Consider the following 14229-nt stretch of genomic DNA (forward strand, 5'->3'; position numbering starts at 1 on the left):
ACACTGAAAACACAGAATTCCTGAAACAGTGTAATAAGCTCCAAAAGGCACAAGAATACACCAGAGGTGAGTCATTTTTATTCACTTTAATTGAATGAAAGTTAAATTGTCTTATAACGCGTTTAAATTCTCAACGGCTGTCTGTAGTGATGCGAGCTTGGGCTGCCTATGGTTTGGGCTAATGACATCGCACATCAAAACATGCGCTTTCATTGGTCCCTACTAAAATCTCCAGGGAATCTTACATTACACTGAGGAGCCTTACATTACACTTTTCACACAACGATGGAGAATTTTTCTGCCTGCTGCAATACTTCGCGCGGCATTAAGCTGGCCGCCTCGCAAGCTCACGTCTTTGCTTGGCTTGCTCGTTGGCAATAAACCCAGCGTCCTCCCAACCCCCAACCGCTGAAATCAAGTGGTCTGCCTTAGTTATAATTATACGAAAGATGTAAACGTACCACAGATGACTTACCAAAAAAACTGGTGTGTACCAGTAAAAGTAAAAAAAAAAAAGCAATCACATATTTTTCCAATTTTCTTGTGATATCACCCATTGTTATTAATATGCCTACCAGAACTTGATTGGCTGTTGAAACAATAACTTCTTTTCTTCCGTGATTGGCAAATTTGAATATCAAAAGAAAAGTTACATCTATGTTGGTAAACAAGAAATATCGCTGTTAAACACTGTTTATCTTCAAGATCAAAGGCAATAGTAGTCACATTTCTTGATCCTGTCCGTCACTGATCAACATTTGATGTAGGAGTAGAAAAAGTAAATGTGTACTTCAGAAAATAATTTATCACCTTGTGATTTGTTTGTTTGTTATTGTTTTGCTCGCACGTCTTGTAAGTGCATAAAAATCCAGGTATTTAGGGTTAGGGAAGAACCTTCGGCGATCAATGGGAGATACAGAATTGAGTTCGGCTTGGTAATGAGTCTTTGTTTGGTAACATTGTCAGGGACGACAAACAAAGACTCGTTACCAAGCCACAAACAAAGACTCGTTACCAAACTGAACTCAACCATCACCATGTCGTCTTCACAGTTCATGAGGCTCTTTCCACCATGTTATCGTTTCGTTTGGGACACTAACAGCCGTCTGATGTTGCTGGCAGGGCTTCAACTGCGTTGCTAGCAGATTTAAATGAAAGAAAAACCTTTGTCCTTGAATTCTACAGTGGCCGTGGGAACCTTTTAACCAGGAATATCTGACTCTGGTGGGCTTGTGAGAATTCAGTGTTCAGCCTTGGTGGTTTATTACAACCGTTGCAAACCGAGGAACTGATAATGGCTCAATTCGTGTCAAATCTGGAAAAAAACCTCACAGGGAGGAAGTGACCCACAGTGGCAAAAAAGTTAGGCTTTTTAACTGAGAATTTTTTCGTGACATTAACTTCTCAGGTCACAGGTCTAGTCTTTCCATACAAGTCCCTAGATTCCCTCACACTGAGCTTGGGGCACCTGTGGTGTACCCTGTCAATATCTCAATGTACATATTTTGCCAAACTAAATAACCTCTGAAACCTTCATTTCTGAATTTTAACTGATTAGCAATACCAGTGATTTGCACTAAGAGGCAAAATCGCGAGGAGGCATTATTGTAGCTTGCGTGTGTATAGAGTTACAGTGGTATAGTATTACATGATTATGTGGTGTGTATTACCAGGCTCTTGAAAGCTGCAAGCGTGAACAGAATAATTGGGAATTCATGCTTTTACACCCAAGGCATGCAAGTAAGTCTTGGGAAATGATGATGTAGAAGAGAATAGCCAAAGAATAAGAGATCAGGTGGACGAAATTGTGGAAGAGCATCTTACCATTTGTCATGGTGCGTCATATGTTTATACATGCGCTAGTAGTGAGCATTGTGCGAAGTAACAGTTACCGGTATGGTGTGTCGGTGTAGTGCTTTTTTACTTGTTTGAGCTTCATTTTTGTGTGTGTGAGGGATCGAAGTAATCGTTTTTATTTCACCTGAATTGTTCAGCGAGAACAAATACTTATGAGGGCTAGTACTCTCGTCATATGTCACAGATGTCACAGTGCATCACACATTACTTGCTGTGCAATCAAGCGTTGGAGCATCTTCTTAACTCAAGTCTTTTTCTCATAAAGGAGCCAGAAATTGACTAAATCATCTTATCACAACAAGGAAAATCCTTTGGTTTGATTATTAAAAGAGTCGCGAACGGATGGTTTCATTTGGGTAAATTGATGGACGTTTCGACAAACAAGTCCTAAACTCTCCTTGAACCTAAGCAAAGGCTTGGTCAGTCTCTTTGGCCTTGAGGATATAAAGGGTGACAGGAGGGACTTCACAGGAGTAGGTGGCTTGTCTACAGACGCGGGTTCCTAGGTACTGGACATCTCCGGTTTTTCTCCAGGAACTGGTGTGATGTGTGATTGAGTTCGTCTCACTGTGCCTCTGCCTGTCTCAACCTTGTAGGATCTTGGTGTTTCTGCTGCACTGGCAACTGTTCCTGCGGTGGACCTGTCATCAATGTACACCTGGGTGCCGGGTTGCAGTGGCTCTAGCCAGGTCTGTGACGCTGGTTGAAGGTGGTCCTCAATTTGTCCTTGCTCTCTGCTTTTGACGCAACTTGTCGATGTCAGGCCAACTTGGAGCTAAATTTGTATGAAAAGTTGGAACAGTGGTTTTGATTTTCCGTCCCATGAGGTAGCTCTGCTGGCGAGTGTCCACAAGTAAGTGGGGTAGATCTGTATGCTAACAGTCCCTTGGTTGGGTCTTTCTCTTTCCTCAGAAGGGACTTGGTAGTCTTCACTGCTCGTTCAACCTCGTTGTTTGCTTGTGGGAAACAGGAACTACCTGTTGTATGTTTAAATCCCCAGTCCTTTGCGAATTGGGTAAATTCTGCTGAGGCATACTGTGGACTGTTATCACTCCTGACGTCCTCTGAAATACCGTGTTGTGCAAAGATAAATGATAACTTCAGACGATTTGGTTGTGTAATATTCATTGCTACTACCTCAGTCTACATAGCGAGAGAAATAATCAACCACTATCAAGTAAGTGCGGTGATTGAGTTTGAAGAGATCAGTTGCAGTCATTTGCCACGGACGCTCAGGGAAGGGTGTTGGCATGAGTGCTTGTGGTCTGATTACTTGGTGCCTTGCACAGATTTTACAGTTCTCCACCATATCTTGTATCTGACGACTTAAACCTGGCCACCAAGCAGAACTTTTAGCTCGCTCTCTGCATTTGGTTATCCCTTGGTGTCCTTCGTGTAGCTTGTCGAGGACTTCTAACCGCAGGGATGATGGGATAACAATTCTTGATGATTTTAACAGTATTCCTTGAACTACACTTAGCTCCCCTCTGTCTGACCAATACGGTTTCAGTGCATCATGAAGATGGAACTTGTCCGGCAAGCCCCCAAGGCAATGATCTTTAATCTCCTTACACAGGGTTCTCCTTATCAGGCGGTAGCCGGTAAAATTTACCGCTTGTAAGAGCACTTATTACCGCCTGCAAACGCTCATAAGTCGCTTTTTCTTTGCAGAACGTCCAACATTAACCAAGTTCTTTACCAGTTTGAAAAGGTGCCATACCTATTGCGCTTAAAACTAGGGAGAACCCTGCTTACAAATGGGATCTTCATCTTGAGCCTCCTTGATTTGTAGTAACTTGATATCTGACACAGGGAGTGAGTCAAGTACACTGCAGTCGAGATATATGTTCATCTCTTGTTCCTTTATTGTGGTCTCACACTCAGAACTGGTTGCCTGGTGCATATTGCCACATACATTTCCTTTCCAGGCACATGGATGACTTCTTTCAAGTGGAAACACATGAGGTGCATCCAAAGACGCTGTATCCGAGGAGGGACGTTGTTCAGAAGCACGTTATGTAAGGAGTGGCACCAGTGCCTTGTGGTCTGTTTCTGCAATGATGGATTTACCCAAGATGTAGTCACTGCATCGCTCACATGCCCAGAGGGCCATGACAAAGGGCATCGTCAATGTTGCATTCAACTCCTTCCAATCCTTTGAGGATTCTACTCATGCACTTTTGGAATTTCTCGAAACCTGAGCTGATTCCGTAGGGAAGAACATTGAAGCAATACCAACCCCAAGGTGTAATGAAGTTGGTTAGTGGTCTTGAACTTTCTGACAACTTTATTTGCCAAAATCCAGAATTTGCATCCAGTTTCGTAAAGTACTTCGCTCCTGCTAGCTTTCCTAGGGTGACGTCAACTGAGGGTATCAGGGGATTCTTGCGCTGTACATACTCATTTAGCATTGTGAGGTGATCACCCACGCTTACTTGACCATTAGGCTTGGGGGTCACTACCACCATTCTGTTGTTTGCTCAACGTGTGAGATGACTCCACTTTCAAGCATCCTTTGAATTCTTTGCTTGCTTTCAGCATAAAGTGGCATTGGTACTTTCCTTGGCACTGACAAGGTGAAGTGAATGGCTTTGATCCATCGTTGAGCTTGATGGTGTACTCTTCTTCCATTTTTCCCAGACCAGTAAGCAGCCTTGGATATTCGTGCATTACTTTTGCCTTGTAATCATCACTGGTTAATTCACACACCCTGCTTATGAGTTTCAGGTTGGCTGCTGCATTCCTGCCCAAGAGTGGTCAGGCCAGATCCTCCACAACGTAAATATCTTCTTCAATGGACTTGAGGTTGTTGGTAAGACGATCTCTGAACACTCCTTTACAGTTCATTAGGTATTTGCATGGGCCTAATAGAACCCTGGTGGTAGGTTGTAACTGTGCTGGGCTCAATTCGAGAAATTTGTGATGTGGAATCACTTTTATGTCAGCACCACCACCAAGCTTGAATAGCAATGGTTTTCCATTCACCGATATCGTGGCAGTCCACGATGTATTGCGATTGCTTTGCACTTTGGCTAACTCTACTATTTCACAGAGGAAAAATGATTCTTCAGTCTCAACTTCAAAAGCAGTTTCAGATTTTGGATTTACTGAACTCTTGCACGCTTGTGCCCAGTGTCTTATCTTCTGACATTTTCTGCACTGTCAGATTCCCCCTCGCGCCGGATTCGGGAATTGAATTTTGTTGGCTTGAAGATTACGTTTCTTTCCACAATGAAGTGGTTCTCAAATTTGCCTTTTACCTGGTTGTAATCATTTTCTTCTTCAGATGTGAGTTCAAATGAATGGAAAATGTCATTAGCTTGATCGCCCATTGCATTTAAATTAAAGTGTTTACTTGGTTTTCGCTGCTTTGCTTTTCATATCCGGTGCTTTCACAAATATGTCTGCTACTTTACAAAACTGTCGAAATCCTGTGTAGCGCTTTGTTGTCTCCCCACTTCAACAACAACTGCTCCATTTGGAAACAGTCACCTCTTCCTTGGACCTGGACACATTGAATTCTTTGTACATTGTACAACTATACTTATTCAGCGGGGGCAGCTGTACAGTGTAGTGTGTCAACTATTATTCATAGTTAATGAAGTCTGGCCTCTTATGGAAATTGTGAATGCCATTACTGTAATTTTTTGATGTGTCTAAGGAATCAATAGAACTTTTCACAGTTTCTATATAGCTGGGGGACAAATGCAGCTTGAATTACAGTGAATGTATGGGATTTTGGCCGAATTCAAACCTTAAAAAGAATTTAAATATTTTTATAGTCATTTTATTAATATAACTCACTCAAAGGAAAATAAGATCATTGCACAAGGCACAACATCTGAAAATTGGATATTAGAACTTAAAATTTCGTGGAAGTTTGCGTAATATTGATTGCAAGCTAAGGGTTTATAATTTTTTTAATGAAATTTACAAATATCGTTTTAATGTGATCCATATCTATAGCTTGATTCTGATTGCCATACTTAACAAAAATAATCTCAATAGAAGTGCTTTTTGAGAGGTATTCTTACTATCCACAACCATCAGACCTTAATGAGGGATTTACAATGGTTCAGAGTTAGCAAAATTCCCATACTTTCTGATTCACTGTAATTTATTAAGTTGTGTTAATGCACATGGGATCAGAAACCCTGAAAAGGTCTATTTTTAGGTCGTTTTCACGCTTAATGTCAATTTCTCAATGCTCTTCAAATGAGCACTCTATAACCTGTTTATCCATTCATTTTTGACCAATTAGAAATGTGATATCCTGTTGAGTATATAATAATTTGTGATATAAATATATCTTTTATGAGATGTTTGGATGAACGAACTTGAGTTTGGGGAATCATTTTTCAGGCGAAACATTTCGAGTTTGGGTGAATCACTGTGTTGGTGACACATCCTGATCATGTTTACTGTAGGTAGTCTCGACTGATGTATCAGTTGTCATTTGGTTGCCAGGTTGCTCGTCAGTCGGTCAACATATTGGTTGATAGTCGATTGATAGTCGAATGATAGTTGGTCGATAGTCAGTGGTCAGTCAATTGACAGGCGAAAAAAAGGCGTTGCGAGTTGGTTTATATAGTTCTTAGATGCATCTCGACGGAGTATCGGCCATATCTAGGTGATATATCGGTCCACTGTTGGTGGTATATTGGTCAACTGTCGGTCGAATGTCAGTCATGTGTCTGGTATCGGTCAAGTGTGTTATTTAAGCAGATGAGGCCAGTGGCTTTCCTTTTAAGCGATGACCACATCAGTTATTGCTATCTTGCTAGGGGCAAAATTTTTTCTGTGAGGCCCCATTTCTCTATGAAGCCAACCAAAGAGCACTGGGAAGCAGAGACAAACGTCCTTTTTTTCAGCTTCAAAATGTATCATTGCCAGGCATGTAATTAATGTCTAGCTGTTAAATGCGATCAATTGCAGAATACTCAGCCCAGACAGAGCCTGGGATGATTATTGCTCCCCTTGTGTTGACCGATTATTGACAGATACATTGGCCAAGTATCAACTGATGTATTAAATGACTATCGGCTGTCTGTCAACATATCTAACGACATGGTGGAAGTATTGCATTTCTTTCTATACTAGGTGAATTATCGGCGAAGTATCGGCAAAGTGTTGGCAACATATTGGTGAATCATCGCTGAACTGAAAGCCATATTGGCGGACGTAAATCTTGACTGATACATCGACCACTTATTTTCTGACATTCGATCGACTGTCTACCAACCATCAACTGACTATCGACCAGCTATGGTCTGACTATTCATCGACTGTTGACCAATATGTCAACCCTATGTTGACCCATATAGCGATTGTCTCTCGACTGACCTACAGTAAACATGATCCTTGCATCTTGCGATACTGTTAACTTCTTTGTGAGGTATGTGAGCTCAGAATCTGTTCTGGAGAATGAATTGAGAGAATTTTAAAACTTCTTAATTACTAATTGAATCCAGCAATAGCAAAATGAGAGTTATGTTTACTGAGTTCTGCTATGGTACCCTCAACACTTGAAACTATCTCTCTTTTTGAGGCAGCAGAGCTCTTCAAAAATCTTTAAGGATGGTGCCACCTATATATTGTTCTTGCGCATACGTTCTGCACATCCCGCAATTATTTTATCAAGCACAGTGACAAGCGCTGATTTTATACTTTCAAATTATTTCTTTTTCGATTCTTTTCATTGAAATGCCTTGGAATATTACTTTTTTGGTTGCAGTGTGAAACACATCTTTTGCGGCGTTTCTAAAACGAGGGTAAGGGTAAGACCGAGGGTCAGGGTAAGGGTAAGAATACGAATACAGAAAGTATCCTAAAAATGCATAAAAGCTAACCTTAAACTTTTGTTTAGGCCTAATTAGGCCTAAGATTAGCTTTTATGCATGTTTAAGATACTTTTTGTATTCGTATCCTTATCCTTACCCTCGTTTTAGAAACGCCACATCTTTTGCATCAGAAGACCAAAGAAAGATATCATAATGGAACTTAGAGAAACAATATTGAACAGAGTGAGAAAGCGGTGCAGAAGAATTATTTCAATGGAGCTATCTTTAATTCCACTACAACAGGCCTTCTTATAGGGTGTGAAGTAGAAGCTGAGGACTCGTAGACTTTATTTAAACACTTGAACGTAACGCTCCTTGGAGTTAAATCCTACTTGCCCGCGTAAGTGCTTGTCCTCTCGAGGGCATCTCTACGCTTCAACATGACAACGGATCTTTATCCAACGTCACTCTTGATCAACTCTCACTGCTTTACGGAACTCCTAAACTCTTCGGAAAAAACTACATCACTCTTAAACCGCTCGAGTGATTTTCAATTTTCGAAATTACTACAACCAAGTTCCGCAAGCATATTTTCCCGCTAATTACACAATGGAACGAATGTGTGTCATCTTCACACCTAAACAGGATCGAAACATCCTTTACGCCATTGGCCAATTAGTATCCTCCAATCAGCTTCTTTATTTAACAACCAATTAGAAGCCTTTGCTGGTCTAGTCCTTCAAGTATGTGCCATGTTTAGAAGTTGTCAAGTGGCAATATTTGCCATTCTCGTTAGCTCCAGCAAAACCACCGCAAAAGATACAAAAAATATCACTCAACTTTTTGTTTATAGGGTTGTATTATTGAAATGTCGCTTCGTCTTTCTTTAAGTAACATGGTTTTCATAGTATAATTGCAGCTTGATTCATCCCTCTAATGTCTGAGTTTCATGGCCCAAAATGCCAGGAAATGCATTTTCCGGCATTCAGTTTTCAAAAATTTTCCGCGGGAGCATGCCCCCGGACCCCCCTAGAAGCAATGGGCAAAAGCCCATCGTATGGGTCCTCCGGACCCACAACCGTCTACTTTGCAAAAAACCCCGGCTACTTAAAACCTTAAAGAAAACCCTGCAGAGTAAAACATTTTAATTAATATTACGTCTGGCCGGTTCAGGCCAGTTGGGGGTTTGGGGGTCTTCTGATTCAAATTAAGAGCGGGCGTAATTCCACAACAATAATTATTTGGAATAAGTTGCCGATTTTGGGTCAATCTTCCTCTACTGACAAGAACATTTCATTTTTGTTGACATATATCATATATCATAAATTGGCAACTTGAAGAGGATTTGTTTGCGCTTTTTAATAGATTGATAAATAGAACCAGGCCTCTTTAAGGTGCAGGAGGGTGTCTTGAAAACAAAGATCCCTAAGACCCTAAGACTTGAAAACAAAGAAAGTAACCCAACACCCTCAATGTGGCTAACCCATTGTGTTGAACACAATGATTATTTCTTTTATTGAAAACTCCTGTTTTGTCCGCTATGTTGTAAACTGGTCTAACTGGGACACTACAGTGTACTACTGTCTCATATTTTGTGCATTGTCTTGACCAAATACGGTAAAATGGCATTATAGCAGAATGATAATGAACAAATGACCATCAGTCTTAGGAACACCTCTCCAAACATTGTTGATGTGAGTCAGCATTTTCATCAGGAGACAGTGTCAAACTTCATTTCATGCAGTGCTTCTAATGTCAGCTTACTGGTTTGAATGTCATGCCTACTGATCTTTAACAACCTTCAGTTATATTTATACATGTAGTATTCATCACACTTATGAAGAACTAATAATAACAGTTCAAAATAATTATTATTAATGACCTGTTACTGTTGCAGGAAAGGCAGATTCTGGTCATGGATCCTCTACTCATTTGGTAGGAGATGAGTGTTAACATATAATTTGTTCTGTAAAAACTTTTATATCAGTGCTTGGGATAGAGGTTCCATTGGGAGATAGGTTCTATTCTCACAACAGAATCTATTAGAGGACTGGTACACATTATCAGATGATAACATCATTGAAAATATTGATTTTCTTTCTTTATTATATGAACATGTCACAATAGCAGCCATAATGTTTAACCCTCGATGTACCTGGCTGCCAAGCAACCAAAACCCTCAATTTAGCTAACCCTAGGCCTGTAAGGCTGGTTTTTAGGCCTAGGGTTAGCCAAATTGAGGGTAATCTGGGTTACTGTCAAAAAGTTACATGTAAAGCAATGACCTGCAACAAGTGAACTGTGGAATGTGCCCTGGGTTTTAGACCCACCGATTTTAAAATGATTGGCTTTCAATAACTGTTTGACTCGCATGTTGATGTTGACTTGCATCAGGCTTATGGCATGTTGCTTCTTGTGACTGCCGTGGCTCGCTGGCTTACACACTGTCCTCACTCCGGCTGCCACCTACTTTAATTTCTGTGTGTGTTTCTGTGGCGCTGACACCACAACATCTGTATGCTAAATATAGACCAAGAGCAAGATCTACCATTTTCCTACATAAAATTATTTTGTTTAAAATGAAATTATATAAAATAATAATTGATTATCCTCAATCCAGCTGCCACTTTAATTTCTGTGTGTGTTTCTGTGGCCCTGACACCACAACATCTGTATGCTAAATATAGACCAAGAGCAAGATTTACCATTTTCCTACATAAAATTATTTTGTTTAAAATTAAATTACCGTATTAAATTTTACCCGGGTATAAGTCGATCCCATGTATAAGTCGACCCCCATTTTTGATGTTCATGGGACACTATGGGATACACAAAAAAATCAGGGCCTCAAGGGCTTAATAGATTTGTGGTTCAGCATCTGTTGTATATGCGGGCATTTTGTCCTTGAGTTTTGAAAAAGTTCTCAGAAAATCGAACATGTAAACCTCAAACTAACCTGTTTCGTTGTTCAAGGATAAAGGGCTTTAGAGGATAAGCACAACATCACAGGAAACAGGAGTCAATCTTTGAAAATAACTTGCGAACGATGCGAAAATGTTCAAGGTTTAATTGGTCCTTGACTTAAAATTTCTCAAAATAATGACAAACAAAACAAAACTCATAAACCAAACAATATGAAATTTGCAAAAGCATTTAAGTTAGCCTGGTTTGTATAAAGAATAAAAAACATTCATTACCAACCAGCATTTTCATGCAACACAAGTGACGATGCTTGCACGCAAACACGAGGTATTGCGCCAGGTTACTAAGCCGTTGAACGATCGAGTTTTTGTTTGAAGAAACAGAAATGCCTTTTAGAGCTTTCCGCCTTTGGAAAACGAAAAATTCCAGTGTCTAGTTCATATTTGTGCTTGTGAGTATCTTCAACATTAAGAGTGGGACAAATCCTTTTTCATTTCAACTGGAATTGCTTACATTCGTTTTGAAGTCTTTTGTCTTTCATTTTGAAGTCTTTTCTCGGCTTTCCACTGCATTTGTTATTGCCAAGACAACATTATTATGTTAATTTTGAATAAATTACTTAGCTGGAACTTGGCTCAAAGTCTTTGACCCGTGTATAAGTCGAGGACGATTTTTGGAGCTTCTTTTGAGGCCATAAAAGGTCGACTTATACACGGGTAAATACGGTATATAAAATAATTGATTGTCCTCACTCCAGCTGCCACCTACTTTAATTTCTGTGTGTGTTTCTGTGGCCCTGACACCACAACATCTGTATGCCAAATATAGACCAAGAGCAAGATTTACCATTTTCCTACATAAAATTATTTTGTTTAAAATTAAATTATATAAAATAATAATTATTGATTGTCCTCGCTCTGGCTGCCACCTTGTCGCTGCTGGGCGACGATAAAACTCTGCTGGTTCGTTTTGTACAACTTTATTCTCCGATTTTACATTCAGAACGTTCAACAACATTGCTTTCTCACACACATTTTTACAAAACTCAACTCATCTTTTTTACACGTGCGGACGAGGTCCCTAGCAACGGGTTGACGTCATTGGTATCATAGCAATGCGACCGGAAATGAAAGTTCAGGAAGCAGGAGGCACATCCCCGCCCCTAGTCAAGACATAATGTTTGTCGAGACGATTTTAAGTTCTACTCTTCCGCCTCCTGTACTAAGCAAAGTTTTGTGATTGGCCTTTTATACTCTCCGAACTGAGTTCTTACTGTAACAGCTCGAACTAACTCATCCTGCCCAGGACGAGTGGACACGATTCTGCCCAACGGCCATACACCTTGCGGCTGCTTTGGCTCAGCAACTAGGACAACATCTCCTTCTTTGAGGTTCTGTTTCTTCTCTTTCCACTTCTTCCTTTCTGTCAGGCTAGAAAGGTACTCTTTGGTAAAACGTCTCCAGAAGAAATTAGCTAGCGCTTGGGACTGTCGCCACATCTTTGTCGAATTAATCTCTCCGTCACTAACTTCAGCATCTTCATAACTCGGATTTGCCTGCAACAGCAAGAAATGGTTTGAGGTTGGGGTTAACGCTTCAATGTCCCCTGCATCATTGGACACATGAGTAATCGGTCGACTGTTTAGTATTCCTTCTGCTTCAACTAGTGCGGTTCTCAGCACTTCTTTGGAAACAACCCTGTCCGCAAGAATTGCCTTCAGCGTCTTCTTGGTGCACTGTACTAGCCTCTCCCATGCACCTCCAAAGTGCGGGGCACTTGGCGGCTCAAATTTCCACTCGATTTCCTTAGGAGCACAGAAGTTTTGTATCCTCTCTTCATCCAATTGTTTGATGCATTTCCGCAACTCATTATTTGCACCAACAAAGTTCATTCCATTATCGCTGTGGATGCTCTGCAGTCGTCCACATCACGCAATGAACCTTTTCAATGCCATGATGAAATGATCTGTTGAAAGATCATCCACAAGTTCAAGGTGGCACGCTCTAGTACTCATGCAAGTGAACAAGCACCCATATACTTTAACTTCACTGCATCTTTCCTTTACTAACATAGGTCCAAAAAAGTCAACTCCAGTGTTCCTGAACACCATTCCTGGCTCAAGTTGGCACTCTGGTAGACTTCCCATTTGCTGCTCTTGAGGCTTTACTGTCTGGCTATGACAGTAGTTGCACTTGAATTTCGCGTTTCGCACTACCTGGCGACCATGGATGATCCAATACTCCTGCCGAATTTGATTATGCAGGTGCTCAGTTGACGGGTGGTAGTAGATACGATGCATTTCTTCGACGATCAGCTGTGCAAGTTCATGGCGCGAGTCAATTATTTTGGGATGTCGTGTTCTGTAAGGTAGGCATTGTGCTCTCTGCAGCCTTCCACCGACAACCAAGAACCCATCTTCCAACCTTGGGTCAAGAGATTTAATTCTACTCTTCTTGTGGATCTCCTCACCTATCTTCAGACACTGTATCTCCTCGCCGAATGATTCAACTTGCGCCCTCTTCACAAGATGATTCTGAGCAGCTCTCAATTCGTTCGACGTACATGTAAGTGCTCCCAGTAGACGTACTTCCTTCTTAGCTCTTACATTGTTTGCAAATCGCATTACATAAGCTGTAACTCTTCTTAGTTTGGTCAGTGACGAATACTTCTTCCACCCTAACAGGACCTTGTTTTCCTGAGATGCTCCAGCCCATCTTTCCTTCTTCTTTTCTTTGATGTCATTGTTCTCGCAGGGCGCTTTGACTTTATTTTCTGGCCAGAGCTCTGCTGATTCATACAGGAACTTGGGTCCACTAATATAGCGAAAGCCCGCGCCAAGTTCCGTAGGACTTAGTCCCCGGGTGATGTCATCTGCAGGGTTAGCCTCTGTCGGCACATATCTCCAACTCACAGCGCCCACCCCTAGTGTCGCCTCCAGACTGCTCATGATTGTGTGCATCTCAGACACCCGGTTACCGACGAATGCTTTGTAAGTGGAGCTCGTCTGGCGGATCCAATGTAGGACTGTGGTAGAGTCACTCCAGAAAGTTATCTTCTCTATCTTTGTAACCATTTCTTCTACCAGTGTTTGAGTTAACCGCGCAGCAACTAAAGCTCCCATGAGCTCCAATCGGCAGATAGACTGTGACTTTAATGGAGCAACACGGCCTTTTCCCGCTATAAGACTACACTCTACTGCGTCATCGATAAATGCTTGTCTTAGGTAGGCACACGCGCCATAAGCATTCTGGCTAGCGTCGCAAAACACATGAAGTGCAGTCTCTCGTACAGGTTTCTGTTCTTGGATAAGAACTCTCGAAATTCTCACTTCATCAAGCTTTTCTGCTCCCTTGCGCCATTCACGCCACTCTCGAAGATCAGCTTCTTTCAACTCGTCATTCCATCCGTACTTCATATGATTTAGATTCTGCCGGATGATTTTACTTGTGATTGAGAATGGGAGGAGAAGTCCTCGCGGATCCCAAACAGAGAATGCTTGACTCAAGATCTTCCTCTTCGTCGTACCTGGATCATCGTTCTGTCCGGTAAACGGGAGCATATCTTCTTGGGCATCCCAAATGACGCCCAAAGTTCTGTCAGTTGGTAACTTATCTTCACTCAGTTCGAGGAATCATTGAGATCTATCCTGCTCCGGGATGGTTGCCAAGAC

General features: G+C 41.3%; 1 protein-coding gene across 2 annotated transcripts in view; it reads left to right on the forward strand.

Moving 5' to 3' along the window:
* The window catches only part of LOC138042576 (uncharacterized), a 73413-nt gene that overhangs the window by 1446 nt on the left and 57738 nt on the right, over positions 1-14229 (forward strand). For both annotated transcript variants that reach the window (XM_068888517.1, XM_068888518.1), the window contains exon 2: positions 9535-9572. In XM_068888517.1, coding sequence (XP_068744618.1) covers positions 9535-9572 — 38 coding nt within the window. The remainder of the gene's footprint in view (positions 1-9534; positions 9573-14229) is intronic.

The sequence above is a fragment of the Montipora capricornis genome, chromosome 3, assembly GCF_036669925.1.
Source record: "Montipora capricornis isolate CH-2021 chromosome 3, ASM3666992v2, whole genome shotgun sequence".
NCBI classification, from domain to species: Eukaryota; Metazoa; Cnidaria; class Anthozoa; order Scleractinia; family Acroporidae; genus Montipora; species Montipora capricornis.